General features: G+C 47.5%; 1 protein-coding gene across 1 annotated transcript in view; it reads right to left on the bottom strand.

Annotated features, from left to right (window-relative positions):
* Positions 1–12,919, bottom strand: part of LOC137322206 (calpain-14-like) — a 110,367-nt gene that overhangs the window by 70,564 nt on the left and 26,884 nt on the right. The window contains exon 3 of the mRNA XM_067985321.1: positions 2,915–2,984. Within this exon, the coding sequence (XP_067841422.1) occupies positions 2,915–2,984 (70 nt within the window). The remainder of the gene's footprint in view (positions 1–2,914; positions 2,985–12,919) is intronic.

Genomic DNA, 12,919 nt, shown 5'->3' with positions numbered 1-12,919 from the left:
TGTGTTACCGGGGTGAGGAACGTGACAGAATACTCTTGGAAAGGGAGCGGGATCGGCTGGGAGTGCAGGCTCGTGCTGGAATCGACAGCGTTGGGAAGATCGGGGTTAAGATCCTGCAAAGAGAGTCTTAAGAAGTAGATTAAGACGCAGGACCTCTAAAGTGCCCAGCCTCAGAGTTTCGACAAGTGCCCGCCCACACACTGGCCAATAGAGGAGCAGCCAGTTCAGGGAGGTAGGAGCAGGGTGTGGAAAAGACGGGTTCAGATCCCTGGGGCATTCCGGAACCAGTCCTGGGGCAGGAGTGAGCAGTACAGACACAGAGATTTTAGCGGAAGACGTTTTTTTTAAGACGCCTAGAAAAATGAACGTGGAAACCTCATAAGTGCTGGAAACAGGGTTTTTAATGAGATACAGTGGGAGGCACACAGCACAACGCTGTCAACTCCCCTCTCCCAAATACTAAGCAGAATTCATCGAAAGGGTTAAAAACATTTTTTTTTAAATGATTTAAAAATGTGTTAACACCATACTGCTGAGGTAAAGACAACATTTCAGTTACAGGTGGGAGAATTCCCCTGTTTCAAGTGCCAGCTTGGCTCGGTTGGTAGCACTCTTGCCTCTAGGAGCAGGGGTGGTGGTTTCAAGCCCCACTCCTGCTTCAGCCCATAGTCCAGGTTGTCACTTAATTTCATTGCTGTTTGTAGGATCTTGCTGTGTGCAAATAGATAGGTTACAACATAGGGGGAGCTCTAAGTCATAACATAGTGGGAGTTCTAAATCATGACGTCAGGGGAACTTTTTTTTTATTATTCATTCAAGGCGAGGCCGGCATTTATTGCCCATCCCTAATTGCCCTTGAGAAGGTGGTGGTGAGCCGCCTTCTTGAACCGCTGCAGTCCGTGTGGTGACGGTTCTCCCACAGTGCTGTTAGGAAGGGAGTTCCAGGATTTTGACCCAGCGATGATGAAGGAACGGCGATATATTTCCAAGTCAGGATGGTGTGTGACTTGGAGAGGAACATGCAGGTGGTGTTGTTCCCATGTGCCTGCTGCCCTTGTCCTTCTAGGTGGTAGAGGTCGCGGGTTTGGGAGGTGCTGTCGAAGAAGCCTTGGCGAGTTGCTGCAGCGCATCCTGTAAATGGTACACACTGCAGTCATGGTGCGCCGGTGGTGAAGGGAGTGAATGTTTAGGGTGGTGGATGGGGTGCCAATCAAGCGGGCTGCTTTGTCCTGGATGGTGTCGAGCTCCTCGAGTGGTGTTGGAGCTGCACTCATCCAGGCAAGTAGAGAGTATTCCATCACACTCCTGACTTGTGCCTTGTTGATGGTGGAAAGGCTTTGGGGAGTCAGGAGGTGAATCACTCACCGCAGAATACCCAGCCTCTGACCTGCTCTTGTAGCCACAGTATTTATGTGGCTGGTCCAGGTTGGTTTCTAGTCAATGGTGACCCCAGGATATTGATGGTGGGGGATTTGGTGATGGTAATGCCGTTGAATGTCAAGGGGAGGTGGTTAGACACTCTCTTGTTGGAGATGGTCATTGCCTGGCACTTGTCTGACGCGAATGTTACTTGCCACTTATCAGCCCAAGCCTGGATGTTGTCCAGGTCTTGCTGCATGCGGGCATGGACTGCTTCATTATCTGAGGGGTTGCGAATGGAACTGAACACTGTGCAATCATCAGCGAACATCCCTATTTTTGACCTTATGATGGAGGGAAGGTCATTGATGAAGCAGCTGAAGATGGTTGGGCCGAGGACACTGCCCTGAGGAACTCCTACAGCCATGCCCTGGGGCTGAGATGATTGGCCTCCAACAACCGCTACCATCTTCCTTTGTGCTAGGTATGACTCCAGCCACCGGAGAGTTTTCCCCCTTATTCCCATTGACTTCAATTTTACTAGGGCTCCTTGGTGCCACACTCGGTCAAATGCAGCCTTGATGTCAAGGGCAGTCACTCTCACCTCACTTCTGGGTAATAATTGTGGAGGAGCTCCATGTCATAACATAGCTGGAGCTCCAGGTCACAACGTAGAGGGAGCTCCGGGTTACAACGTGGAGGGAGCTCCAGTTCGTAACGTAGGGAGAGCTCCAGGTCATAATGTAGCGGGAGCTCCAGGTCATAATCGTAGGGGGAGCTCCGGGTCATAATCGTAGGGGGAGCTCCGGGTCATAACGTAGGGGGAGTTCTGGGTCATCGCGTAGGGGGAGCTCTGGGTCATAACGTAGGGGGAGCTCCGGGTCATAACGTAGGGGGAGCTCTGGGTCATAACATAGGGGGAGCTCTGAGTCATAACATAGGGGGAGCTCCGGGTCATAACGTAGGGGGAGCTCTGGGTCATAACGTAGGGGGAGCTCCGGGTCATAGCGTAGGGGGAGCTCTGAGTCATAACATAGGGGGAGCTCTGAGTCATAACGTAGGGGGAGCTCTGAGTCATAACATAGGGGGAGCTCTGAGTCATAACATAGGGGGAGCTCTGAGTCATAACGTAGGGGGAGCTCTGAGTCATAACATAGGGGGAGCTCTGGGTCATAACATAGGGGGAGCTCTGGGTCATAACGTAGGGGCAGCTCTGGATCATAACGTAGGGGGAGCTCCGGGTCATAACATAGGGGGAGCTCTGGGTCATAACATAGGGGGAGCTCTGGGTCATAACGTAGGGGCAGCTCTGGATCATAACATAGCAGGAGCTCTAAGTTATAGTGTAAGGGAGCTCTAAGTTATAACATAGGGGAGCTCTATGTTATAACGTAGGGGAGCTCTAAGTTATAATGTAGGGGGAGCTCCATGTTATAACGTAGGGGAGCTCTAAGTATAATGTAGGGGGAGCTCTAAGTTATAACCTAGAGGATGGTCTAGGTTATAACGTACTGGGTACACGCGCAGACACAGAATACAGATGACAGGACCTTACCCACAGTCCCTTGGCACAGGTCGAACCGACTGACTCCTTCCACAAAAAACTGGGGATTCCGATGAATTTGCTAGAAAAAGAACATTGATTTAAATCCAGGAGTGCACAGTTCAAAGGTCAGGAAACATTGGTTTAAATCCAGGAGTGTACAGTTCAAAGGTCAGGAAACATTGGTTTAAATCCAGGAGTGTACAGTTCAAAGGTCAGGAAACATTGATTTAAATCCAGGAGTGTACAGTTCAAAGGTCAGGATACGTTGTACATTTAAATACCTTTAGAATTAACAAACAGCATGAGAAACACGTTTGTTTCTCCTTCTCCTCTGTGAAGATCTGGGCTTTTCCTGGTGCACACTTGGGACAGGTGTTGGTGCCCCACACCTGAGTCTCTAGACACTGGGCCTCGACAGGTTATTCAACTGTGGAAGGCAGAATAACCAAGTCTGGTCCTGTCCTCACCCTATGCCCAGGTGGAGTTACTGGGTAGCAATTAGGAGCAGGAACATCGGGGCACGGAAAAGCACAAAAACGAATTCACCATAACGGCCCACACCCTCACATATCTATCCAGCTCTCCTTTAAATCTTTCCAGGTGAGAGTGACTGCCCTTGACATCTGCCCTGGCTGGCTCTCGGGTCACTCTGTTCCACATATTCACCATCCTCTATGTGAAAGTAGTTTAATCTAAACTGCCCGTGCGCCTTCCCCCTTCCAAGCTTGGGTCTGTGTCCCCTGGTCCTAGAGTTAGGGGCAATCTCGAACATCTTATCATTGTTCAGGCTCTTGAACACTTCAATAATCTCCCCTCCTCCCCCCCAAACCACCGAGTCATCTCCTCTCCAGAGTAAACAATCCCAGACTCCAACCTCTTCTCAGAGCTCAACTGCCTTAAGCTTGTCACCAGTTATAGGAACTGCAAGTAAAATGGAGTTCAGATACAGATCAGCCATGAGCTAATTGAATGGCGGAATAGGCCTGAGGGGCTGAATGGCCTACTCCTGTCCCTATGTTCCTAACCCTGTTTGTGATCCTCCTTCCTAGCCCAGAGCAATGAGGCCAGGTGTCTAGTCTCAGCTGAGATGAGCTGACTCAGCAGCAGCAGGGAATCTGACCTTCCAACTTGCATGGTTTATTAGTACAATGGGTGGTGCCTTTACAAGATGATTACAAATGACAAGGTCATTAATTCATCCATCCAGAGATCCTAACGCCCTCCCATTGCAGCATTCACTTGTTTCTTCAATCATCCAGGGTTTTCACCTCTACTGCTCTTCCTGGACATTTATTCCATGTGTTGATCACTCTTTGTGGGAAGAAGAATTTCCTGATAAAGTGCTAAAATTACCATTTAGTGGTTTCAATCTTGTTCGATTCCTTCAATTTATTTAAAGCAATATTTCATGTTTAACTTTCTCTGTACTCTTATAACCCTATCAGACGCCTCCTTTCCAGGCTGAAGAGCCCCAATTCTCTCCAGCCTTTCCTCGTAACTCAGCCCCCTGACATTGGGGATCAGCCTTGTGATTCTGCGCTGCCTCCATTGTTTGAACGTCTCTCTCTCTCGTTTCTTGATGACCAGAACTGGACATGGTATTCGAGGGGTGGTCTGACCCGAGCAATGTACAGTGTGATCACCGCATCCTCTGACTTGTACTCTACTGTTTTAGCTCTAGTTCATCATCCTATTGGCCTTGTTGACCTCTGCTCTTCACTGTTCTGACGCAAGGTCTGACCTGAACCGTTAACTCTGTTTCTTTCTCCACAGACGATGCCCGACTCGCTGAGCTTCTCCAGCATTTTCTGTTTTTATTTCTGCTCTTCACTGGTTGGACATGTTCAGTGTCGAGTTCACTAAGACTCCTCAATCTCTTTCCACTTCATCCATAAATATTTCAGCATCACTCCTGGAGTAAGTGTGGTGTTTATTTTTCCTTCCTGTGTGCAGTACTTTGCGTTTATTGAGGTTAAGTTTCATCTGCCACTGTTCTGCCCACTCACATATTTTGTCTGTAATTTGAACCAATTTCACTCCCCCTCCTAGTTTGGCATCAACTGTAAATCTGACCACTTTGTATTTTGTTTCTGAATTTAGATCATTGCTGTAAATTAGAAACAGTAGTGGTCCAGCACCGAGCCCTGGGCCACCCCACCAGTCCAACATAACTGCCCCCACTACAACATAACTATTCTAATGAGTACTCGTTGTTTCCCACCTACCCTTCATCCAATTTCTCATCCATTTCCAGGGTTTACCCTGAATCCCCACAGCTTTCAATTTAATTAATAGCCTTTCGTGCGGAACTTTATCAAAAGCCGTTTGGAAGTCGAGGATCACAACGTCATAGGGCTTCCCACAATCCACTTGTTGGGATTGTTCTCCTCAGAGCAGAGAAGGTTGAGAGGAGATTTGATCAAAGTGTTCAAAATCATGAAGGGTTTAGGTAAAGTAAATAAAGAGAAACTGCTCCCATTGGCGGAAGGGTCGAGAACCAGAGGACACAGATTTAAGGTGATTGGCAAAAGAACTAAAGGTGACATGAGGAAAAACTTTTTTACACAGCGAGTGGTTATGATCTGGAATGCTCTGCCTGAAAGGGTGGTGGAGGCAGATTCAATCTTGGCTTTCAAAAAGGAATTGGATAAATACTTGAAGGGAAAAAATTTGCAGGGCTACGGGGAAAGATCAGGAGTATGGGACTAACTGGATTGCTCTTACAAAGAGCTGGCATGGACTCGAATGGCCTCCTCCTGTGCTGCAACCATTCTATGATTCTTCATGTTGAGGAGGTTGGTCAGGTGGGATCTATCCCCTTCTGAATCCATACTGACGACTGTTAACCAGGTTATAGCGTTAGGAATTCCACATGGCCTCCGCTCACCCCAGATCAGGTCAGCGGGTTGGGAGGGAGCAAGGCCAGGGGTGGGATGGGGATTACCGATACTCTCAGTGGGCACATTGTTGGTCAAGGTAAACCTGATCTCCGGGCCACCAAACCCCACATGTGGACCTCACCTTGGGATCCAGGCTGGGGCCCTGGCTTAGGCCAAATAATTAAATGATTGAAAAATGATTTAAATACAGCCCCCTCAGAAAGGGGGGAGGCAACATGCTTTCTTTCTGGGGGGGTGGGGGGGGGTTGGAGCCCAACAATCTCTCCCCCCACCCCAACCCCGGCCATGTACCATGGTAAGCGGCCTCTGGGACAAGGTGGGCAGCCTTGATGCACCTCTTGTGGCATAGACACCCGCCATGGAGATGGAGATTGAGGGCCCTCTCCTGACCCCATGCAGAGTCAGAGCTGAGGTCTCTGGTCGACACACCCCAGCACTCATGCCGGGATGCACCATACTCGACAGATTCTCAGTCCTCCTTATTTGCACACCCCGTCTTTGAGTTTCGAGCCAATTCTGATTTTTGTGGCCTCTGTGTTTTCCCCTACACAACTACTACCACTGAATCCCGATCTGTGCCCGTCAGTATCCCTTCTAACCTCGCCTCACGTACAACTACAGCTCCAGGTAGACAGCTCGCCATTGCTGCCCACCACACATGTGGCCGTCCAATTTCCTGAGCGAAGAATCCCCTGCCACTACAATCTCTTTGCGCCTGCTATCTTTGCTCCGCCTTAGCCCACCCACCCAGAATGATCCGTCAGTCCCACTATCACAGTTTTTTAAATGGTTCCGGACATCCGTTCCATGTATCGATCAGTCTTTGTGCAAAGAACTTGGTGTCATCAGTCCCAATGTCGCCTTGCAGCAGGTTGAACCTGCATCTCTTTTGTCCCAGTTGACTTCAAAGTCGAGCTCCTGATCTACCTTTCCCATTATACCAAGGTTGCTGAAGGTAGAAGATTTACCTCACTGTCTGGAAGGTGCCGCTAGCGACTGTTTTATTAACGAGCCTACAATCTAAATTAATTTGGGAAATGTTGTCTCTGGCTTCACTCAGCTTGCATGCCTCAGTGCCTGCAGCATCCCTCCCACTGATCAGCACCAGTTCGCCAACGGTGTATATACTAAATCTTGGAAAATTCCCAGTGCAGAATAAATCACAGGTCTAGTGATGCTCATCTGTGTCCCACCCTGCCCTTGACAAAGAGATCGCACCCTGGCTCTTCACAGAAGAGCGCCAATCTGACAATGTGATGGTTCTTTTCTTAAAGGTGCTTATACACAAGGCCCAACGGAAGATTGGCAATTCTGCTTCCATAATGTACACTGGGAACTTCCTCGGGGCTTCTCCTGCTCCATGCAAGTTTCCGCCAAAGTTACAGCGGGAGTAGCCCCAAGGAAACTTCCAGAGATAGTATCAGTGCTGATAGATGTTCCCTTGTTTCACTTCAGTTTCACTACGCAATTTAGAGACATTCCCTTAACAATCAGCATCCGGCAATGTATCAGTTCGGCAATCAGCTTGATGTAAACTAATTTGCCAGGAGAGGAAATGTGGTGTTTGTTTGTTGACAAAGGCTAAACCACTAAGAACAAACGACCCATCTTGCAGAGAACCAACAATGTTGTAGATATATGTAAATCTGCTAATCTGGTTTCTGGTTAAAGCCCACTGTTGTCGTTAACTACACATGTTGAGTGTGTCCCACACGTCTGCAATCACCTACAATCGGATTTCCGTGATACACGGCAGAGCCACCAAACCCCACATGTGGACCTCACCTTGGGATCCAGGCTGGGGCCCTGGCTTAGGCCAAATAATTAAATGATTGAAAAATGATTTAAATACAGCCCCCTCAGAAAGGGGGGAGGCAACATGCTTTCTTTCTGGGGGGGTGGGGGGGGGTTGGAGCCCAACAATCTCTCCCCCCACCCCAACCCCGGCCATGTACCATGGTAAGCGGCCTCTGGGACAAGGTGGGCAGCCTTGATGCACTTCTTGTGGCATAGACACCCGCCATGGAGATGGAGATTGAGGGCCCTCTCCTGACCCCATGCAGAGTCAGAGCTGAGGTCTCTGGTCGACACACCCCAGCACTCATGCCGGGATGCACCATACTCGACAGATTCTCAGTCCTCCTTATTTGCACACCCCGTCTTTGAGTTTCGAGCCAATTCTGATTTTTGTGGCCTCTGTGTTTTCCCCTACACAACTACTACCACTGAATCCCGATCTGTGCCCGTCAGTATCCCTTCTAACCTCGCCTCACGTACAACTACAGCTCCAGGTAGACAGCTCGCCATTGCTGCCCACCACACATGTGGCCGTCCAATTTCCTGAGCGAAGAATCCCCTGCCACTACAATCTCTTTGCGCCTGCTATCTTTGCTCCGCCTTAGCCCACCCACCCAGAATGATCCGTCAGTCCCACTATCACAGTTTTTTAAATGGTTCCGGACATCCGTTCCATATATCGATCAGTCTTTGTGCAAAGAACTTGGTGTCATCAGTCCCAATGTCGCCTTGCAGCAGGTTGAACCTGCATCTCTTTTGTCCCAGTTGACTTCAAAGTCGAGCTCCTGATCTACCTTTCCCATTATACCAAGGTTGCTGAAGGTAGAAGATTTACCTCACTGTCTGGAAGGTGCCGCTAGCGACTGTTTTATTAACGAGCCTACAATCTAAATTAATTTGGGAAATGTTGTCTCTGGCTTCACTCAGCTTGCATGCCTCAGTGCCTGCAGCATCCCTCCCACTGATCAGCACCAGTTCGCCAACGGTGTATATACTAAATCTTGGAAAATTCCCAGTGCAGAATAAATCACAGGTCTAGTGATGCTCATCTGTGTCCCACCCTGCCCTTGACAAAGAGATCGCACCCTGGCTCTTCACAGAAGAGCGCCAATCTGACAATGTGATGGTTCTTTTCTTAAAGGTGCTTATACACAAGGCCCAACGGAAGATTGGCAATTCTGCTTCCATAATGTACACTGGGAACTTCCTCGGGGCTTCTCCTGCTCCATGCAAGTTTCCGCCAAAGTTACAGCGGGAGTAGCCCCAAGGAAACTTCCAGAGATAGTATCAGTGCTGATAGATGTTCCCTTGTTTCACTTCAGTTTCACTACGCAATTTAGAGACATTCCCTTAACAATCAGCATCCGGCAATGTATCAGTTCGGCAATCAGCTTGATGTAAACTAATTTGCCAGGAGAGGAAATGTGGTGTTTGTTTGTTGACAAAGGCTAAACCACTAAGAACAAACGACCCATCTTGCAGAGAACCAACAATGTTGTAGATATATGTAAATCTGCTAATCTGGTTTCTGGTTAAAGCCCACTGTTGTCGTTAACTACACATGTTGAGTGTGTCCCACACGTCTGCAATCACCTACAATCGGATTTCCATGATACACGGCAGAGCCCAACAGGCCTCCAAAGAGCAGCCTTTGACGATGAAGATAAAAGGGTGAGAGTGACAAATGGAACTCACTCTCCAGTGGGCAGCACTCTCACCTCTGAGTCAGAAGGTCGTGGGTTCAAGCCCCATCCCAGATCCTTGAGCACAAAATCCAGGCTGACACTCCAGTGCAGTACCGAGGGAATACTGTACTGTCGGAGGTGCCGTCTTTCGGATGAGATGTTAAACCGAGGTCTCGTATGCCTCTCAGGTGGGCGTAAAAGATTTCATGGCACTATTTCAAAGAAGAGCAGGGGAGTTCTCCCCAGTATCCTGGCCAATATTTATCCCTCAACCAACATCACTAAAAACAGATTATCTGGTCATTATCACATTGCTGTTTGTGGGATCTTGCTGTGCACAAATTGGCTGTCACGTTTCCTACATTACAACGGTGACTACATTTCAAAAGTACTTCATTGGCTGTAAAGCACTTTGGGACTTCCTGAGGTTGTGAAAGGCGCTATAGAAATGCAAGTCTTTCTTTCCCGAGTCAGGAACAACATAAGTTGATGAGGCAAGATTTACGGTACAGTACTTTTACACGAAACACCTGCAGCTGGCGGTGGAAATGTGACACTCCCACCATGAACTTCACGCTTAACATAATGGACCCGACCACCATCAGTCAAAGTCAATGGAGACTATTAGAGACTGGGTTTGTGTCCGCTGTCGGATGTGATAATGGCCCTGTGTTACTGGTGAGCAAGCAACTTCAGCCAACGATAAAGAGAATCGAGCAGCTGATTTAAGCATGCGGTCTCTGGGACGCTGAGCTGACCCAAAAACGAAAAAATGAAAGTCTCCTTGCCCTGCCAGTTAAAAGGATCCCAAACGACATGAGCTTGGCCAGTCTCAACGCAATTCCCAGTGTGTGAGATTCCATGGCAGAAAACTACCCACCAAGCACCATTAATTGGCACTCATGCCCATGAGAATGGCTGGATTAGAAAAGAGAGATCCCACACAATAAGGTGCTCAGCTGGGGCTGGGGCTGGGGCTGGGGCACATTGTTGGAACAGAGTAGAGGAAGCTTTATATTATGTGGAGTCATTCTCCCACTGGCCATGATTTTCTTTTTGACCATTTGAATTAATGGCCAGCAAACCACGTGCCACACGTGGCTGAGTTTCCAATATACACTCCCCTGGTGGACGAGGCTCCCTCTGGGGTCACAAAATCGGAATATTACCCCTTTATTCTGGTCTGGGCTTAAACATGATACCAACACTGAAAATAAAAAGTGGGAAAACATTCAATTTCCCAACACTGACACCCATCACTCCAAATACAGTTCAACGGGATGTGAAGTTTCAGGTTTCTAAAACACCTTCCTCTTTACACCCTGTGAGAGGAACACATAGAATCCTGCAGCACAGAAGGAGGCCATTCAGCCCATCGTGCCTGTGCCAGAAACACATACCACCCAATGTAGGGTCTGAACCCACAATCTGAGATTAAGAGTCTCATGCCCTACCGACTGAGCTAGCCAGGCTGCTCCACAATCAGGAAGTGCTCTTTTAATTAATTGTTAAGAGATTTCCAGAGATAATGTAGCCCAGGTCTACCAATTAACTCTAATTAGGGTAAATAGCGTTCTGGAATTTATATAGGATTCACACTGAGTCATCGGCCTATTTAGAGCAGATTTCTTTACAGGCTAAAGTCACTTCAGTATTTTTTAATACTTAAAAGGATATATACAGAATTTTAGGAACCAGGCAAAGGAGCTCTCAGCACAAAACAATACTACCATGTGTACAAAGCATGGAGAGATCCTCTTAAAAAGCCCTTAGCTCGCTCAGATTTTCTTGGGTTAATAAAATGCCTTCTGTTGTTTTAATGACAAAGAGTTTAATAAACTCTGATCCAGAAGTGACATTCTTAAAATCGCCACTCCTGGAAAAAATAACACCAACCCTAGAATATGGAATCATCTTTCTGATGTGCCCAGTTTGAGGATTAACTGAGGGCCCAGCCCTGCTGTAAGGTCACTTTTCCCATTGAAGTTAGGATTCCCAATCAAGCCTGATTAAATTGAATATCAACATAACAACATAATTTTCACAGGAGACTACAGCACAGATTCTCCTTTATTTCACTATGATTAAAATACAAACAGGAGTGATCTTCCTGGGTTGGCACCCAGCCACCTGGTTCACCTTGACGTAACAAATATCAGAGAATCGCTCGGGTCGAAGATCAGGCCTGTAAAACAACTCGTCTGGTTTTCCAATATTCACCAGGCCCAGGAAATCCAGTGTGCCTGGGCACAGACCCAGGGAAATCCCCCCTAATATCACAGAAAGCCCACACCACTGAACCAAATGGCCAAGCATTCAGCTATCTCCCAAATGTTTAAAGAATTCCATGGCCTAAAGGCAACAATTCATGACATAGGAAGGAAAAGGGTTGTGGTCCTACAATCAGAGTTCCAGGAGCTAAGGAAGGAAGTTAAAAAACAGGACCTCAAAGGTAGTAATCTCTGGATTACTCTCAGTGTCACGTGCTAGTGAGTATAGGAAGAGTAGGACAAGACAGGTTAATGCGTGGCTGGAGCAATGGTGCAAGAGTGGGGGCTTCAGATTCCTGGGGCATTGGGACCAGATCTGGGGCAGGAGGGATCTGTTCAAGATGGACAGTTGCACCTCAACAGAGCTGGGACCAATGTCCTCGCAGGGAGGTTCACTAGTGCTGTGGGGAAAGGATTAAACTAATTTGGCAGGGGGATGGGTACTGGGATGAAACATTAGAGAGGAGAAACAAGGTGTACAGAGGACTGGGAGGGACAAGTAGCACTAGAGTAAAGAATAATTCAGAAATAGGAGGGATCAGACAGGGGGCAAATGGGAGGCAGTCTAAAGTGAGATTGCAGTGCATGTGCGTAAATGAACGTAGTGTGGTAAATAAGGTTGGTGAGCTGCAGACTCAAGTCCCCACATGGGACTATAATATAGTGGCAATAACAGAGACTCGGCTCAAAGAAGGGCAGGATTGGGTACTCAATAGTCTGGGCTACAAGGTATTCAGGAAAGATAGGAAAGGAATGAAAGGGAGGGGGGTGGCAGTATTGATCAAAGAAACTATTACAGCACAGGAAAGGGATGATGTAGTTGATGGGTTAAAGACACAATCTATTTGGTTAGAATTAAGGAACAATAGAGGAGGTTTACACTACTGGGTGTACACTACAGATCACAAATAGTTGGAAGGAAATAGAGGAGCAAATTTGCAGGCAAATTACAGAAAGATGCAAGAACTATAGAGTAGTGATAATGGGGGACTTCTATTATCCCAATATAAACTGGGACAGTAACAGTGTAAAGGGCAAAGAGGGGGAGGAATTCCTGAAATATGTTCAAGAGAACTTTCTGGAACAATGTGTTTCTAGCCAAACGAGGAAGGAAACGGTGCTGGATCTAGTTCTGGGGAATGAAATGGGGCAAGTGGAGCATGTTTCAGTGGGAGAGCATTTGGGAAACAGTGATCACAATATCATTAGGTTTAGAATAGAAAAGAACAAGGAACAATCAAATGTGAAAATGCTTAAATAGAGGAGGGCAAATTTCAGTGAGTTAAAAAGGGATCTTGTCCAGGTGGATTGGAATCAAAAATTGGTAGGCAAAACAGTAATTGAAAAATGGGAGGCCTTCAA

This window comes from Heptranchias perlo, chromosome 5 (assembly GCF_035084215.1).
Source record: "Heptranchias perlo isolate sHepPer1 chromosome 5, sHepPer1.hap1, whole genome shotgun sequence".
In the NCBI taxonomy this organism is placed as follows: domain Eukaryota; kingdom Metazoa; phylum Chordata; class Chondrichthyes; order Hexanchiformes; family Hexanchidae; genus Heptranchias; species Heptranchias perlo.
This window is presented reverse-complemented; position numbering and strand designations above follow the sequence as displayed.